This window comes from Eleutherodactylus coqui, chromosome 13, assembly GCF_035609145.1.
Source record: "Eleutherodactylus coqui strain aEleCoq1 chromosome 13, aEleCoq1.hap1, whole genome shotgun sequence".
Lineage (NCBI taxonomy): Eukaryota > Metazoa > Chordata > Amphibia > Anura > Eleutherodactylidae > Eleutherodactylus > Eleutherodactylus coqui.
In genome coordinates this window covers 67,107,509-67,126,932 of record NC_089849.1, presented here as the reverse complement: position 1 = coordinate 67,126,932, position 19,424 = coordinate 67,107,509, and the positions used below count along the sequence as shown (strand labels likewise).

General features: G+C 43.5%; 1 protein-coding gene across 1 annotated transcript in view; it reads right to left on the bottom strand.

The window, feature by feature from the left end:
- Positions 1-1,610: 1,610 nt before the first annotated feature.
- The window catches only part of ST6GALNAC2 (ST6 N-acetylgalactosaminide alpha-2,6-sialyltransferase 2), a 62,009-nt gene continuing 44,195 nt past the window's right edge, over positions 1,611-19,424 (bottom strand). Inside the window, exons 6-12 of the mRNA XM_066587814.1 lie at positions 19,032-19,215; positions 13,259-13,421; positions 11,442-11,580; positions 9,875-9,978; positions 9,705-9,788; positions 7,895-7,994; positions 1,611-6,081 (exon numbers count right to left, since the gene is read on the bottom strand). Of these exons, the coding sequence (XP_066443911.1) occupies positions 5,914-6,081; positions 7,895-7,994; positions 9,705-9,788; positions 9,875-9,978; positions 11,442-11,580; positions 13,259-13,421; positions 19,032-19,215 (942 nt within the window). The 3' untranslated portion in view covers positions 1,611-5,913. The remainder of the gene's footprint in view (positions 6,082-7,894; positions 7,995-9,704; positions 9,789-9,874; positions 9,979-11,441; positions 11,581-13,258; positions 13,422-19,031; positions 19,216-19,424) is intronic.

Below are 19,424 nucleotides of genomic sequence, written 5' to 3'. Positions count from 1 at the left end.
AACCAGCAAAGGAGACACTGAAAGAGCGGTCAGAGAGGTAGGAAGAGAACCAGGAGAGAGCAGTGTCCCTAGGCTGATAGAGTGAAGCATAGCAAGGAGGAGGTCATGGTCGACAGTGTCAAATGCAGCAGAGAGGTCAAGAAGACTTAGTATTACTTATTTTTGTAACTATTTTTTTTAACCATCTATGACCCCCATGATGTCATATAAGACCTCCTTTTTTAAATTTTTTTTTTATTTTTATTTCATACTTTTCCATTGTAGCTGATGCATCCGTAGGAGTTGCATCCATTGGAGCCTCAGTTACAGGGGAAAACATCCCCTATAGTGACAATTGTCGCTGATAGAGCTGATCAGGGTCTGATAGGACCCTGCAGCTTTGCTGTTCCAGGGGATCTCAGCGGTTACGTGATTGCTGGGTCACGTAGTGGAAGCAACACTTACACTTCTTAGTACATAGTGCTGATTGATCGCTATGCACCCGGGAAAGGAGAAGCCAAAAGCAATTAAAAAAAACGCTTCTCCCTTCTTCTCCAGGTTCTCAGCTGTGACTGACAGCTGACAACCCAACCTGCTCCTGCTTGAGCGGAGGCTTTATCCTGTGCCGTACATTTGCTATCGACTGGAATTAAAGCCCAGGACCAGGTGCCACATAATTACTGCGCTTGGTCCACAAGGGGTTTAATAATGGCTGAGACAGGTCCCGTCCAGCGGTGCTATTTTCAGGATTTTAAAGAGACACCCTGGACAGAGCTAATTACAAGATCTGATTGGGGCCTCATAAGAATAGTTCAATGGTTGTTACATCATTCATTGCACCCCTCGGCTACTTAGTTCACCTTCACACATGGAGGAAATGCTGTGGAAATTCCACCGGTAGAATCGCTGTGGAATTTACAGTAGAAGTCATGTTGGGGGGAGGGGGGGGGGGGTGAGGGGTTAAAAATTGGCCCCATTTTTTCCACAACGAATCTGCAGCGTTTTTGAACAACATTGTGGTTTCTAAATCTGAAGCATATTTATTTATGCTGGGATTTTATGCTGTGGAGTTTAACTCTTGCAATACAGGGGCTAAATCCAGCAGCTGTCAAATCTGCCCCAATTAGGTGCAGATTAGGCCACTACAGAGTAGATGTATATTTGCTGCAGGTTTTCCACTGTGGAGAGTCCGCCGCGAATATACCACGTGTGAAGGTGGCCTTCGAACTCTTCTTAAGGACGGATTCACATGAGCATACGCGTATTTGCGTGTGCATTTGCGCCACATTTTTGCGGCATGGGTGTTGCTTATTTGCACATGCAAAAAAACGTGCAACAATCTTCACCATTGAAACGGACAATTATTATCATGAATGTAAAGTGTTCTCTTTCCCTGCGTAAATGCACACGAAAATAGAACACGATGCATAATTTTTTGCGCTCCCGAACTCGCCTGCAAAATACGGACAGTTCCCATTGAACTCAATGGGTTCTATTCTCTGCGCATGGCACGTGTAAATTTGCGTGCGCAAATACGCTTGTGTGAATCCGGCCTAATAGTGGACAGATTGCTGAACGTAATCTCTGCAGTAAAACAGGAACCTAAACAAGAAATATACCAAGACGGCCACTACGCTTTATGTACACTTTTATTTTAAAAAAATAGTTTTCCTTTTTTTGAAAAAAACAAAACAAAACAAAAAAAAAACTGAATACGACACAATCATCATTTAATGGCTGAAGCCCACATGTGGGAAAATATATTCCGCGGTGACTCTTCCCACTAATCCGTGGCGATCCTGTTGTATGCAGATTCATACTAAGGCCAGGCTCACACGAGCAAATCAGAAGGCCACAACGGAATCCGGCTGTGAACCTGGCTGGTGACCCTGCGTACCCCCCCAAAGGCCTCTTTCACGCAAACCTCATTTTAGCGCCCTGATAGCCGTGCTAAAAAAATCGCGGCTATCGGAGCGCTAAAACGAGTGCACAAAGACTAGCCGCAACCAAGTCACAGCTATTATCCACAGGTTTACACGGTTGGCTGCGGCGTCTTGCAGTGCACTGACGCCCCCAAATCCCTCTGCCTCCAGAACAATTAAAGGCATCCCCGTGGGGATTAAGGGAATCCTCAGGGAGATGAAGGGAGTCACAGTGGGACTCCCCGGGGATTCCCTACATCCCTATGGGAATGTTAAACTCCCTCCCCCTCCCTTTGACCTATGGAGATGAAGGGAGTCCCTTCATCCCTGTGGGGATGTTAAACTCACTCCCTCCCTTTGCCAGCTGGCTCGCATGGACTCTTATAGGAGACTATGGAGCCGCCTGCGTTGTGCTGTTAAAAGATAGGACAAGTCCTATCTTTTGACGGAGAGAAATCTCGGCTTTAAAAAAAATTAAAAATTTTTAAAAAAATAACGTGCTTATAGATGCGATTTTTTTTTTTTGACATGCCTACTCTGTGTCAAAATGACACAAAATGTGAAAGAGGCCTAACTATACTGGCGGTTCTGCGCAGTACAGGTTTTTTAAAATGTATTTGTATTTACAGCGCTGTCGCTTAGCAATGACCCAGGTGCGGGCTGCAGGTCCGACGCCTCCATTGACATCCTCAAAGGCCGTCCGGGCGGATTCCGCTGCAAAATAGAGCATGCTGCGATTTTTCTTCCACTCGTGGAATAAGCAATTCGTGTCTGCAAGCATGAAAGAAAAATCGAAAATGCATGCCTTTCAATGCCCGTGTTTTACCGTTGATCGTCCACGCTGACGGCGATTGTGGAATCCGCAATACAAATCCCGTTGTGTGAGCCTGGCCTTAAGGAGTTAAATCTGCAATGAAAATCCATGACATAATTGACATGCTGTGGATTGGATAATCCACTCCGACGGTCTAAATTCATACAGAAAACTTCCGCAGCATGATTTTTTTGGAAATCCACAGGTAAAATCCACCATGTATGAACTTATTCTAAGTACCTTAAAAAAAACATTCAATGCAGCAGCATCCAAGAGGTATTCAGTGTCACATTTGCTCACAATAGTAGGAAGAAGTAAAAATAAGGCACAACCCCACATAAAACTGCAGTATTACGGTATTGGCCACATGGTGGGACACCATTGTAGCAAAAGACGGAACCATAAGTTTCCCAACTCTTCTTAACTGTAAATGTTATTGATTAATCCAGTTCCAAATATCCAAAGTTCCGTCTTAGATCTGGAAACCATAACTAGTAGATTATTGACCAAGACGATGTTTTGTAAAATCAACACATCCTGTTATTCGGTAGTGGAATAAACTGTTTAGCGTTACGGAGACCATTTTTTAAAATTTGTGATCGTGATAAGCCTTAACGAAACTCCGTTAAAGGACACCGGTCACCATAGTTGTGTGGGTCGAGACTCCGTATATCAATCTGCCAGCTCCTTGGCTCTGCCTGCAGAATGGATGGCTTTAGCATGGTGACTGGTGCCCTTTAAAGTATGTTAATATCACATTTAGTTATCTCACGGTGGTTAAAGATTAATCAGAACTATTTATATGAGAAGTCTTCTGTTTGTGAACCTTGAATGTTCATATACTGATACTGTAACATTACAGGGCTTTTCCGAGATTCCAGTATTGATGCTCAGGAATAGTACTCATCAATATCGAATTGGTGACGATCTGCCACTCAGGACCCCAGCCAATCAGCTGTTTGAAGAGGCTACGGTGCCTAACAGAATACAAGGCACAGCGCTGTACATTTAATAGTGGCGATGCCTGGTAAAGCAGCTCAATCCCATTCACTTGAATGGGACTGAGTTGCTCTCAGGCCATGTTTATAACTCCAAGCAGAAAGTAGACTCATACAGAAGCATGGTGCACATCGCAAATACCAAAACATTAAAAAATGTATTACGATATTGCAGAAAGACATAAAATGTACAAGATGAGAACATTTTAAAACTATAGCTGAACCACTTGAGCCCTATAAATAATTAAGCCCTGCTACCTACAAAAAGATAATATATTGGATGGAAAAAAATCAAGCATTTAACCAATCCACAGTTCATAGCCAATAAAATGTAGGGAATGTAGCAGCATACCCATATAAGAAGCAATGTGACATACTGAGATTGCAAAGAAATACAAGCAAAGCAAGAATTAGGGTTTTAGGCCGGCTACCCAGGACAGCCGTCCCCTTGTTCTTCTGGGCAGTCGCCTCGCTCCTCCTGTATGATGGTCTTTAACTTTCCATCAGCACTGTAGGAGTTAAACCCCAAATGCTCTCATCCAGCTGCAGGGTAATTGGCCATTACCTCCCTATTTAGCTGCACCGAAGATCCTCCTCCATGCCCGAGTATTGGTGTTTGCCTGTCACCTAGCAAAGACCTCCTGTTGCTGTCAGTGTCTGCCCTGTGTCTACCTGGATTTGCGGACTTACATGCATCATTACACTTTGCCGGTCCTATCATTATTTCAGATTCTGTCTGTAGCCTGCACTGTTTCACGGTACTTTGCACAAGTGTCTGACCTCTGAGGGTCAGCTGCCAACCACACTCCTGAGGTAGTAGCCTGCTTGATGCCCCGCTGCGAAGGCCGGATCCCTGTATGGGGGTTAAAGGATGAATACCGAGGACCCGTGAGGATGACATCCTTAGGATTAGCCTAAAGTTAAACTGGTTGGTTGGGACAGTGGGTCCACACTCTTCGTCCATAACACAGGGAAAGCATGTTTAAAAATCAGTAATTAAGGAAGATGAAACAACACTTCTGCAACACCACCTATTGGATGGCAGCATTCCTGAAAATCAATGTCCGACCCTTTATACAGGTCCATGTAACAATGATCGGAAATTGAAAATCAAGCCAGAATCCATACACAGACAGCTGTTTCGGGATTTTTGCTCCTCATCAGTGTGCAGTAGGATTCTGGCTTGGCTAGTGAGATGTGGGTCGGGAGGGGTATCATCACCCCTTAAGGAGAGCACCTAGAAGGTGAGTGAGTAGACTTATAAGGCCATGCACGCTCCTCTGGGGAATATATGCAAATAAGGAGGATGGAACAATACCTCTGCAGCGCCACCTATTGGATGGCAGTATTCCTGCAAATCAATGTCCGACCCTTTCTAAAGTGCTATGCAACAATGATTGGGAATTGAAAACCAGTAAGAATGATACCCATCCATGGTATTGTGCTAAAGTTGGACCCCACACATAACGTTGCTACGCAAGTAGCTTCATCAGGCATGTCCTGCTACATTTAAACGGTGGATTGGTTAATATGCTTGAATATTTCTCCATCCAATGTATTATCTCTTTATACGTACTGTTGTTTACCAGGGCTAATTATTTACATGGCTCAGGTGATTCAGGTGTTGTTTTTGAATGTTTTTATCTTGTACTCAAATGTGTTTTATGTTTCTGGAGTACTGTAATATATATATTTTCCATGTTTTTGTATGTGGGAGTGTGCCATGCTTTTGTATGGGTCTGCTTTCTTCTTGGGATTATAAACGTGGTCTCTACATACTTTGCGGCTGCACCCTAATTTTTTGTCTTATAGGATGGTGCCTGTCCTATGACATTTGTTTATGCTCTTAGGCCACGTGATGAAAGAAATTTACGTCACTGACCTAAGAAAAGGCGTAGCACTCACCTGAGCACCGGCCTTCATCAAATAGCTGATCGGGGCTCAAGTGGTAGACACCCATCGAGCCAATATCGATGACCTATCTTATCCTGCGGATAGGAACTCAATATATTAGTCCTACAAAACCCCTTTAATGAGGAGGCTGGTTGTACTGTCGTTAAAATATCCCACTCCACAATAAGTCCTGTTGACCCGCCTGTAAAGGCCAACCCCCTTATTCATGTTGTATAGCTATTGTGAGCTATGGGGGAGTATTGGCTTCATACTTTCACAAGTCCAGTTGGCAGAGTCCTCCCTCTCTTCATCGTTGGTATAAAGTCATGATCCGTTTCTCATGCAGTTTGCGCCATAAGTACATTTCCATTATCATGTCGTGATTGGCATAGAATTCAAGTTCTTTCTTTTTTCTTTCAAAGTAATGGTCAGAGAACTGGTTGAAGTTACTGGTGATGAATCCATAGGCATCGACCTGTGAAGAAGACATACTTTAATCTGGATAGAAGCCAGGCTTTCCTTCATCTGGAGCAAACATTCAATTTAATGCCCTCTTGACCACAAATATATATGATAGCCCCGGTATGGTGTATATATATGGATTTTAAGCACTGTGGTACCCTTAAGAGCCCGCACAGTCCTCACATTCTTGTCCATTATGCAAACTGTGTTTACAGCAATAATTGTATGACCTACATTTCCTATCAAACGTTTATTAACTCTTGCTCTTGGTACCCTAAGCACCCAGGTTATATGCCCGTCAGGCCTTAGCCAGAAGTACAATTCTATTTTCTTCTTTGCTAGCCTAGAAATGATCCAGCTTACAGTAAAGGTAACCAAACACGTAAGATAATGCACGGCCGCAATGCGAATAATTTCATCTTTCACCAGTTTAGCCTTATACCAGCCATGTGAAAAACTAAACTGGCCAATCAGGGAGCCAGTTTGGAAAAAGAAGACACTGGGCTTGTGCAAATGAACTAATGATTTGCCAGTTATGCTATCTACTTATATTTTTTGCTAACCATGGCTGAAATTTTCCAAACTGATGGATCAAATATTTATGGTAGCATGGCTGAGCGCTCTAAGGCGCTGCATTAAGGCTCCAGTCTCTTTGGAGGCGTGGGTTCGAATCCCACTGCTGACAGTTTTCAAGTTTGAAAGCTCTCAAATTGCTTGTTTAACCTATGAGTGGTCAGAAGAACTTGAGTTTGATGATGCTCATCATCATATTGAACAGGTTACCACAGGAGGTGGTGAGTTCTCCTTCAATGGAAGTGTTCAAACAAAGGCTGGGGTGATTTAGTAAATCCTGCATTGAGCAGGGGGTTGGACCCGATCACCCTGGGGTTCCCTGCCAACTCTACCATTCTAGGATTCAAATTTTTCAGCAGTTTCTCCCTAAGGAGAAAAGAGCGTTTCTGACCCCTGTCCCAGGCCTCTCACTAGCAAAAGCCAGACTCCTACTGTACACTGATGATGGGCAAGAACCCAGAAACAGCTGTATGTACATGGAGTCTGGCTTTGCTTTTGATTCCCAGTCATTGTAACAAGACTTGTATAAAGAGTCCCACTTTGACTCGAAGGAATGCTGCCTTTCAATAGGTGGCACTGTGGAGGATTTATTCCATCTCCCTTATTTGCATATTACCCAGAGGAGCGTGCCTGGCCATTTGAGTCTCCTCACTTAGTTTATAGTATATAGTTGCTCTCCCTAAGGAGAAAAGAGCGTTATTGAATTCCGTGCCGCATGTCATTTGCAAAATCTCCTCCAATTTGCTGGCTAATCCCGGGATTAGGATCCGCGGGCAGAATTGCCATGCGGACTTTCCACACGGAAATTCCGCAGCAATTCCACTCCATGTGAACCCAGCCTAAGGGCTAATACCCACGGACGGAACCTAATATTAAACCTAATAGCTCAATGTACACGCTGCGGAATTCCACCACGGAATTCGGCTGCGTGAAATTACCAGCGGCATGTCCCCTTTGCCATGGGCATACGCACGGACGGCTCCCATTGTAGTCAATGGAAGCTGCCCGTAACGCTATACTTCTGCTGTAGCACAGCGGAAGTATAGCGTGAATATGCACCCCGCCCACTGCCGACACCGCCGGCGCGTCATATGACACTGGCGGCGTGCCATGCACTGTACTGCGCATGCATGCCGGCAGTGTCGTGCGGGAGCTATGCAGCGGATCTGGAGATGAGTATGGGGTCTTTGGGGGGGTGCCGTGACGGACTCTGCTGCGGTATTCCACTTAGACACATAAAAGATCTAGCTTACCTGATCACAGCTGTGTAGTGCAGTAAGTAGCATTAGCCCACCAGTACTGGGCATATAGAGATTTGCAAACTCTGTTTTTAATATTTCTGACTTTAAAAAACTGTAAGATAAGAATGATATTGAAGCCGATTAAGTAAATGCATTCACTTCCAGTTCATTACATAATTTGTAGTGTGAAATTATTGCATGAAGATAGACAGGAGAGTTGCATAAAGAACAGTTTGAGTGACAGTTTTGAGCAATCATCTTTGCATAGTCTATAGTAGCTACGTAGCTACTCAAGAACTCTGCAGGCGGAGCGGGACACCGTCGCTATCACTCGGCGAACAATACAGCTGTTCTGCATAAGCAAACAGCTGCATTGTTCTCCGCGCTTACAGCTTGTGTTCCTCTGTTAACTAGGAGCGGGACACGAGCTGAAAGAATCTTATCAGCACTGCCGACTGTGAAAATAACAGCTGCACCGCTGAGAAGAGTTCATCACTCAATTCAAGAAAACTAGAATTGAGCGCGAATCGAATCATGCACGAAAATCGCACAATGTCCGTGCATTTAGACGCAACGGTTATCACTCAAAAGACGGCTTTGAGCGAATTTTGAGCGAGAACCGTTTTGCCTAAATAGGCCTTAACAGTTTAATGACCAAAGACCAAATTTAAATTTGCATTAGTTGGATTTACTAAGCTAAATGCCCCAGAAGTTTCGCACAATTTGCACCCAAACAAAACTTCCCTAAAAAGAACATCCCTAACTAAAATCTAAACTTTATTAAATTCTGTTAAATCATTAACTTCAGAAACATATTCACCTCTCTAGTCCATAATGTTATCTATAGGATATAATGGAAAATACTGGTAGTCACAATAGCTATATACTCCCTAACCTTTGCAACCCACTGCATCACACTGAACTATGATCATGAGACCCATGAGAGCAACAGTGATTGTTAAATCTCTAGTGCAGACAGAGACCGCTGTACTGACTAGAGAAGGTTTACTGCACTTTAAAATGTCACCTTATGCAGCGCCATTTCCCTGATGAAGCCAGTTCTCTGGCGAAATGTTTCGGGGCTCTGTCTTCATTTTAAAGTGCAGTAAATAGAGATGAGCGAGTATACTCGCTAAGGCACATTACTCGAGCGAGCATTGCCTTAGCCGAGTATCTCCCCGCTCGTCTCTAAAGATTCGGGGGCCGGCGGGGGGCGGTGAGCGGCGGGGGAGAGCGGGGAGGAACGGAGGGGAGATCTCTCTCTCCCTCTCTCCTCCCCGCCGCAACTCACCTGTCACCCACGCCGGCCCCCGAATCTTTAGAGATGAGTGGGGAGATACTCGGCTAAGGCACTACTCACTCGAGTAATGTGCCTTAGCGAGTATACTCGCTCATCTCTAGCAGTAAACCTTCTTGCAGTGAATTTACTTTACATTTTGAAAAGTATCTAGAAAAGGGGGCATGGCATAGAGGAGTCAATGCACCGAATTGTGCCAAAATTGCGCCAAAATTTTGGTACAAGCTATTGGTCTAAAGTAAGCCAATCAAATGTGGCATAAGGGCAAGTTTCTAAGATGTCTAGGCAGGCAGAAGATGCTCCAAATCTATCACACAGTGTGAGACATAGTGATAAATGTAGAATGCTTAAAAGTAGACCAGGCAGAAGATGCGCCAAATTTATCACCGTGCCTCACACCGTGTGATAGATTTGGAGCATCTTCTGTCTGGTCTACTTTTAAGCTTTCGACATTTAAGACAGTAAAAATAAATTGCCCCCAGTGTCTTCAAATGTAAAGAGTATGAAAGTAGAGTACGGAGTCACCTGTCTCTCGTATACGCAAGAAAGTCAGGATGAAGAAGTTTAAATTTCTTTGGAGTTGCCTCAGGTCCGTAATATACAGCAGGCCTAAGAAAGAGGAATAAGGAAGACTTGTTGGATTTCTATGAGTATTTACGCATGCCATCATTTCCATTAAATACAGGAAATCTCACTTGTCTCCTTTGTCTTCACCACTTGGGACAGGAACTCCTAAAATGCCGGAGCGAAGCATAATATAGTCCCGTAGATCTGATGGTATAAAGATGTATCGAAGACCCTGTAATAAGGAGAAATGTATTCAACCACTCACAGTAAAGCTGACATCAAGCAAGGAATATAAGCAGGGTTGGTTTAAGACAAGATGGGTCCATGGGCAACAATTTCTTGTACTTTCAACTCACATTATACTATAGAAAATCATATAGTGCCAAAATAAAGCACCGCAGGCAGCCCCCTTATTACCATCAAATGATGTCCAAACAATATGCATTATCCAAACAATTCTCCCATTTTTTCCCATTTCTAGCTGTTTTGCTGCAGGAAGCAGACAGCTCTGTACATTGTGTAGTGGCTCGGGTTGGTACTGTAGGCTAGGTCATATTAAAGTGAATGGGACTCTGCCTGCAGTACTAACCTGGGCCACTATGCAATGTATGGAGAGTTTTACTTCCTGCAGCGAGACAGCTAGAACTGGGTCAACCCCTTTAAAGGGGTTGTCCATAAAACAAAGTTATCCCCTTAACTGCAGGTAGCTGTTCGATGGGGCTGAACGCAAATCCTGAGAAAGGGGTTCACAAGATTCCCACATGAATGAGTATGGTGGTTGAGTATGTGCATCATCGCTACATTAATTTCAGTGGGACTGGCGGAAAAAGGGGATCCTCAGTGGATAAGGGATAACTTTGTTTAGTTCAACAACCCCTTTATTAGTCTAATAAGTACACTATACTGATCAGTCATAACATTATAACTAGTGACCTCATTGAACCATCATATCTCTCTAGGTATACCTCAATATTGCTATGAACCATGCCCAACAACAAGGTCATTTCTAGCTGTTCAGTGGGGCTCAACACAGATCCTAAGAAAGGATTCCCAAAGGTTTCTGCATGAGTGGAGTGATGTTTGAGTATGTGCATCAGAGCTCCATTAATTTCAGTGGGACTGATGGAAATAGGGGATCCCCTGTAGATAGGGGATACGTTTTTTTTAGTTGAACAACCCCTTTAATAGTCTAATAAGTACATTATACTGATCAGCCATAGCATTATAACCAGTGACCTCATTGAACTATCATGTCTCCCTAGGTATACTTCAATACTGCCATAGACCATGCCCAACAACAAGATCATTTGACTCAACCTAACATAGGCATATTCAGTATGAATGCAGCTATCCATACACTTTAGATAGTTATTTCTTCGACTCACCCCCTCACCCCCCCCCCCCCCCCATACACATGCACACTCAGCCAAGCATATATGTACTTTTTTTGGGGAACAGGAGAGTAAGCTTCTGCCAGGCTCTTCTGCAGGTGGCTTATCTCTCCTGAGAGTCAAGAGGTCCCCATGCATATTAAATAGTTGGCCAGTCCTGTCAAAATTGGTAGACCTTAATCTAATGTGTGTGGCCAGCTTTACTTTATTAGTAATAAGAAAAAAAGTGAACTCCTTTATTTTTCTATCTCTTCTAACAGTTTCCTTGGCACGTTTCATCCCTTGTAGTTATTTTATATTTTACCTCTCCTTTAGGTGTTTCAAAAAAGCCATATTCATAGTAAGCAGCCAGAGAATTCTTCATAGTGTTGACTGTAAAACCATAAAATGAAGTTTTTGTACCAACATCCTTCTCGAATTCCTTTGTCACTGCACCGTTCAACCTAAACATAAAAGATAGATATAAGAAAACCCTACTATATAAAGGCCCATTTGGACAACGATTATCGCTCAAAATTTGCTCAAAAGCCATCTTTTGAGCGATAAACGTGCGGCCATCATGCACTGTTCGTGTACTATTTGTTCATCGGTGATTTCTAGCATAAGACAAAATACGGAAGGCTATCAAGTCTTCAGCAGGAAGAAAAAAATCTGGGTCCCGATGGCGCCAAGCCAGCCTCTTACAAGCAGTTCCGTGAGCAACTTACTCCATTTCTCTCTAATGTTTCCTTGTAGTTACCTTCCGACTCTCCTTTCACGAGACAATCATTAGAAGTGCATTTCAACGTTTTGTTGAAGCCAGGGTAGGATCCTACAATATCCATTCATTTTAGCCTTAAATGACTAATAAATGTAGATATAAGGTTTTATTCGCAATTGTTAGAAGACCGGTTGGCTTCATGCATTCCCTCTCTAATACATTCAGACCAAGTTGGATGTATCAAGGGCAGACAAGGGATAACTTTATCAAAACTTTGGTTCTTTCAACTAGAGCTAAGACCTTGTCCAATCCCCTGTGACTTCTGTCGGTGGATGCTGAGAAGACTTTTGACAAAGTCCACTGGGGTTTCTTGCCAGAATCCCATAAACAAATAAGGCTAAGCCCCAAATTCTTAAGTCGTATCCTGACACTATACACACACCCCATGACCAGAATCCAGCTAAACGGCCTCTTATCCTCCCCAATTCCTATTCATAATGGGACAAGACAGGACTGTCCTCTTTCGCCATTGCTCTATGTCCTGATGATGGAGAACTTCACAGTTGCTCTGCGATAAGGCAAATTAGGGGAACGTCAAATTAAGACTGCTTCATATGTGGATGACCTACCATTTCATATTTCCCAGGCCCATATCTCACTACCCTCTCTGGAGTTTGAAAGGTACAGCCTTTATTCAACTTTACGGTCAATTACACAAAGACAGAGGCACTTAATATTTCATTACCCCCCACAGAGGTGAGACATGTTGAAGAAAACTCTGTCCTGAGTTCACCATTCTCTGTCCTGTGTTTAATTGTGGTTACACTGTGCCTATGTTATATATGGGTTGGTCATGGGGTGCAGGTGCCAATGAAGCTGCTGCCCATATGCAACATGAAAGACATATTGGTGACATCATCAAGGTGCCCTGGCTGCTGCACACTGACCTCTATAACAGGCATTATGGAAAATTCGAATTTTCTGCGATTTTCACCAAAAATTGGTTCGTCCTCACCCGATCCGATTTGGCGGAAATCAGTCCGATTTTATTGCCTGGCCAATCAAGAGGAGCAACACTAGTCCCTACACAGTCTGAAAGCGTAAACACTGATTGGGCAACTTGCCACATTGATAAGTTGTCTGTTTATTCATACATTTCCAGGATGACTAACAGAGGAATAGCACAAGACATAGTTCTAAGAAACGATGCTCCAGAATTGCATTTACTTAAGCATGTCAGGAGAGCTGACAGGCCCTCTTCAAATGATTTCTTCAAGATTATTTTCTAAGGTACATTGCTGTTTGTTTCAGAATCCACGCATGCATAAATCAAGGTGATGCTCATAACTGCACCTAAAGCCTACAAAGATCGTATATGTGTCTGCTACTCATTTACATTCCATATCCATTTATCTTCGTACCTGAAAACGTAGTCATGCTCATCAATCTCTTTGCCCTTATGGGATCCGTTCAGGATCCCCCCATTTCCCACCACTGCGCAGCGAACACATCCCTTAGGAGGCTGCCAATCAAACAGGTTCTTGTTTGCAGAATCATTAAGTAGCTTTAATGTGGACGATACATCTAAAGGAAAAATACAGACGGGACACCTCATGAGAACCATTCTTTAAAATAAATAAACAGAAACACAGTATTTCAAGAGTGATTAGTATTTATCTAATTAGAAAATGCTTCATTTTGTTTGCACACTAGTAGAATATGGGACAATAGGCAGCTTAGCCCAAGGAGATGTGTCTTAGAGCTCCCCGTCCAATAAGGTTCGTCTAGATGCGGCGGATGGGCTCACATGCTTTGATCAAACTATGTACTAAGAACCTTGCATTTTTACACAGTTAGTATAAACAGTTCTGCAATTTCATTTAGAGATTACTGTAAATGTGCATGAGTGCTGAGGCACCTTTTTCTCTAACTGTATTTGTTGCTCTCATGGCCTACATGCACCTTCACATTTGTTGGAAGTGCTGACTTTTGTTTTTTGTAGGCATTGCATTGGTGGAGACTGGCTGCACTCACTTTTGTCTTGCACTCCATTCATTCATCTGTCCCTGATGGCTTAATTAAAGTATATATCCAGTTTCCATGAGTTCATAGGGGCCTCTGGCCCAAATAGATGTGTCTTTTGGAGCTAGGTACGCATCCCATAAGATTTGCCTGGATGTGTTAGATGGGCACACATGTTTTGATCAAAATATGCAGTTAGTGTTAACAGTTGTGCAATTTAATTCAGATATTAAATGTATATGAGTGCTGAGGCGTATATTTCTGCTAGCAGCTATGTTCAATGTCTCAATAATAGTAGTAGTAATTACTAAGTAGTATGCACAAGGCAGTGGAATGTTTGTAACTAGTAACCTGAAACGTTGTGGCGCTGCTTTGCATCAGTGATATATAGCAATGGCTTGTGTTGTTTGGTTATACTGTGACATATGTTTGTATTGTCTGTTGGTGATGGATGGGAAAAAAATGAAAGTCAGAATCATACATTATTTAAAATATACGGCTGCAAAAAAGTGCAGCTATAAAATGGCCTAAGAAAGCCAGAGAATAACTGGTGGAGGCATGAAGGAGTATATATACCTAAAGCCTTGAATGTTAATATTCAATTTTGTGCAAAATGAGAGAGAACCTTGAATGTGCTCTTTGTATATTGGTGATTTGTTGGGCTGGATACGGTAAAAAGGGAGTAAAAAAAGGAACTACTCTCATATTTAGAAAATAAAGGAAGTTGAATTCCAGATAGCTCTTATTAATGTTGTGGGTGTACCGTATTATCTAACGTATTGGTCTCTAACCATTGTGAGATTACAACTCCTAGCATCCCTGTAAGGCCTCATTCACATGAGCGTGTATTTGCACGTACATTCGCACGTGCAAAAACCACGCGTCTATTAGAACAATTGGTGTGTTCACATGTCCGTGTTTTACAGGCATGCAAACACGCACACCTGTAAAAGATAGGACATGCATGCATCAGGAATGTCCGTACTGCATGTAAATATTCCCCACGGGGAGTCGCCTCATCACTGAACACTGTGAAAGCACTGTCACAGTGTTCAGTGACAAGGGGACTCCCTTCGGGGAGTAAAGATTCCCCTGTCACAGCTGTGGCAGAGAATCGCGAAGCTCTCCCATTGATTTCAATGGGGCCGCTGCTTCCGGCGGTCCCATTGAAAGCAATAGGATGCCGGCATCCCCTGCAGTGATTTTTGGGGAAGGGCTTTAAATATAAGCCCTTCCCTGAAAATCATACCTAGGTTGTATAAAAAAATATATACTCACCTCTCTGCCGCTGTCGGGGCTTGGCGTGTCTTCCGTGCATGGTCCCCGGCACTGTAGTGAAGCTTTTTCAGCAGGCGGGGATTTTAAAATCCCTGCCTCCTGAAAGGGCTACGTCTGATTGGCTAAGTGCTCAGCCAATCACAGGCAGCGCTCTGCCATTCGTTGATTTCAATAGGTTCATTCACATGTGCATATTTTCCAGCACATTTCTGTTGCAAAACAAAAAACCTGCAGTATGCTCTATTTTCCTGCACATTTGTGCACCAAAAGTCCCCATAGAAGTCAATTGGGATGTGCAAATGCATGCACAATATGCTTAGAGATGTGTGAAACACTGTAATTGTGCAGGAAAAAGAACATTTCTTGTACTCATAAGACTAAGGCTGGATTCACACGAACGTATATCGGCTCGGTTTTCACGCCGAGCCGATATACGTCATCCTCGTGTGCAGGGGGGGGAGGATGGAAGAGCCAGGAGCAGGAACTGAGCTCCCGCCCCCTCTCCGCCCCTCTGCACTATTTGCAATGAAAGGAGGCAGGACGGGGCGGGGCTAAGTTTGAGAATTAGCCCCGCCCCCGTCCCACCTCTCCCCATTGCAAATAGTGCAGAGGGGCGGAGAGGAGGCAAAGAGGGGGCAGGAGCTCAGTTCAGCTCCTGGCTCTTCCATCCTCCCCCCCCTGCACACGAGGACAACGTATATCGGCTCGGCGTGAAAACCGAGCCGATATACGTTTGTGTGAATGTACCCTAAGGCTTCATCAGATGGCCACATGCGCAAATACGCTCGATGCTATAGAGCGTATTTGCGCATGAACCAGTCTAAAGTATTTTTTTTAATCGCGCTATTGCACATGTTAAAAAAAAATCAGAAAGTTAAGTCCTGCCCTATCTTTTCCTCACAAACAAAAACTATGTGTGAGAAAGATAGGGCAAGGCCTATTTTTTATCAGCGCTTTTAGCTGTACTTTCTATGCTGCTGGGACCGATCACATCGGCGCGGAAATCACCTGTGATTGAGAAAGCTATGAAGCCTAGTTAGTCCCCTGTGTAATTGATTGCAATTTCGCAGGGATCGGCTGCATATGAGCCCTTCTTCTATTGGGCGTGATTTAGCTCTTTTATGCGGCCATGATAATCATCGCCACATAATGGGACAAAACATAACCCTTGATTTCAATGGTTTTGTTCTCATTAGTAGTATTCTCGCCCGTTACTACTACGACAAAACCTGTCTCCCCACTGTTTTTTTAAAACTTGCATGCTTTGGCGCGGAGTTTCAGTAGCCCGGATAAAAAAAAACAAAACAGTTCATGTGCAACTATGCTCTGTAGTGGCATACGCCTGTGTGTTTCTGCTCTTATGCTGAGAGATAGAGATGAGCGACCATACTCGGTAAGGTGATTTACTCGAGAGAGCATCGCCTTTTTCGAGTACCTGCTGGCTCGTCCCTGAAGATTCGGGGGGAGGGGGAGGGGCAGGGGTTGCAGAGGGGATCGGGAGGGAGAGAGAGAGATCTCTCTCACTCTCCTCCCTGCTCCCCACTGCCGCCCCCCGAATCTTCAGGGACGAGACAGCAGGTACTCGAAAAAGGCGATGCTCTCTCTCTAGTAAATCGCCTTACCGAGTATGCTCGCTCATCTCTACTGAGAGATAATTGTAGTGAGATACAGGACCAAAGCCTGAAGCTACTGGAGAATTTACTAAAGGCTGATGACCTTACACCAGTGAGCTGCGGAATATGCACTGAATTTATTACCAAGGGTGCACCTCTTAATAAGTTTGGTGCATCTTTAGAAGTCCGTATGCTTGAAATGCAAACCCACGCCAGCTATAGACCCAAAGAATACATTTGATTGCCCTAAATAGGAACACCCTGTAAATGCTAAGATAAACTAATGGAAACTTCCACAGCAATGAGAAGAATCATCCCGTGAAGATTCCTGTATGTTGCAAGTGCAGCAAACTTATCTTGACATTTATTACATCACATGCCGATGAAAATGTGGAGATAAAGTTTGCTGTCTCATGCCGTGTAATATGTTAAATGTCAAGTTTCCAATATCCGTAGCCAAGAAGGCGACACGGGAGCCGAGCTGTACTGTCCGCTTCCAATGTAATAGAAGTCCAGAACATTTGCATTGTAGGTGCCGCTGTGAATTCAGCTCACCGACTTTGCTGATTTTCATGAATATTTCGTCTTCATTCCTTTCAGCTCTGCCCTTGTGTGTCTGCAATTTGTTCTGTCCCCATCTTGTTCTGGCTTTGATTTCCATCCTGACCTTGCAACTTCAATGAAAGAGCTCTCTCCATGTCTGGCACCACGTACTGCCTTGTGCTAATCGGCAATTCTCGCCTGCATCTATTGTCCCTTTCTTCTTTTTTTCCTTCATCTCTGGGTTTAACTGTTTATGTTTCTTCAAACTATTTGTAACTTTTATATATTTGTTTTCTTTAGTTGTAACAATCCAGAATGTATCAAATAAGATACAATAAGCAGACATTGGTGCTAAGGCTCCACGGTGACGTCTAGCCACAGGGGTATTGATAACTTCCCCACTTCTTCTCTTCAGTGTATCGAGGTCTACTGATGCTTGGCTTATTACATTTTCTGTGTACTCACTTGACCCTCCTAATGTGACGTCGGGTCATTTCTGTACGTTCCTGTTCTAGGATTCCTCTTTTCAGCTTTCCTCACTATCCTATTAAGAATTTTCTAATCTGCCAGGCTTTCATATGGAATAGTTACCATTGTACAACGTGGTGGAGAGAGGGATTTATATAAGCACCACTGTTCCAATGACAGATATAGTATAAAATCTATTATCTCCCCAGAATTGTAGTTTATAAATGGTATGAAAATGATATAGTATATAATATTGAGATTTGAGAAAGTTGAACCACTTCAAAGTATGCCCAGTTATCTAGCTCTATAGAAGACCCAGATTAAGTCTTTTGATGTATCTTGTCTACCGAAATGGTTAATAATAACACCCACAGCTGAGATGTTGGCGATCCTATCTTGGAAAGTTAGGGACATAAGTACCCTGTGTGTGGCTCTGGGGGTGGTCCTCTTAAAAAGAATGAATCTCATTGTTTGAGAAATTGGATATGGAGAATGAATAAAATGTCATAGTTGCTCTCACTGCTGAAATCTATGGACATGCTGGTGTGAGCTCATTGTCGTAGCTGAGTAATACAGAATTTGTTATGAGTAGATGTAAAAAAAAGTGTTGAGCAATCGAAAGAATGAAGGAGAAAGCAGGTAATATATTGTTTGGACAAGTAGGGTTGGTGCACATTGTAGAAGCACCATCAGCGCCGACTGTGTAGGTATGTATGATACACAGAATGACCACTTAATTAGAGACCCCCTTTTAGTAGCAAGTTGGACCTCCTTTGGCCTTCAGAATCAATGCAACTCATCGTGCCATAGGTGTTGAAATCGTTCTGCAGGAATATTGGCTCATTGGCACAAGGTAGAGCCTCGTGTGGCGCAGAGTGTAAGCTCTCGCTCACGACCTGAAGGTTGCAAATTCAATCCCCGGCTCAAGGTCGACTCATCCTTCCGAGGTCGGTACCCCCCCAGCTTGGTGGGGGGTAATAAATAATATGTTGGCGCTATAGAAATAACAAGATTGATTGAAGGTAGTTGCCGGTTTTAAACTGATAATTAGAGACCCCCTAAGCAGAAGCAGAAAAGCAGAATCCCCAACGCAGGTGCGAAACCCCCCTAATTACTGACTTAGTTGAAAGAAGCAGCATGCATCGTACCATTGAATGAGGTTCTTCACTTTGAAGTTAAGTTGATCACAAGGTGTCCTGCTGCTGGGACCCCAGTGATCAAAAGTAATCTGTAAGGAAACCAATTATTGGGATTTTATGATGATTGATACCTTCTGGGGGAAGATCCTGCCAGCCATATGGCACTGGCCTCTGGCTAAGGGTTTTCCTGGTGTCGTCAGTGAAATGATTGGCCCACATAAGCACAGGGATGTCAAAATTGAACAAGTTTCTGAAATAAGAGTCATTCTGCACGCGGAAACGTAGAGAAGTGGGACAGTCAGGGGCAGCGTGCCGCTAGGAGGAAAAGAGATAGGAAGTTAATCTAATAATGAATACACTTTAGGTTAAAGCGAACCACTAGTCTGGACAAACCAAGATGGCCACACCGATTCTCTGACACTGTTCATCAGTAGTCTAAGACACTAAACACTGCTTTGATTGGCCAGTGCTGGTCACATGAGTAGCATGTAGTGTCTTAGACTACCGATGCACTGTGATTATCA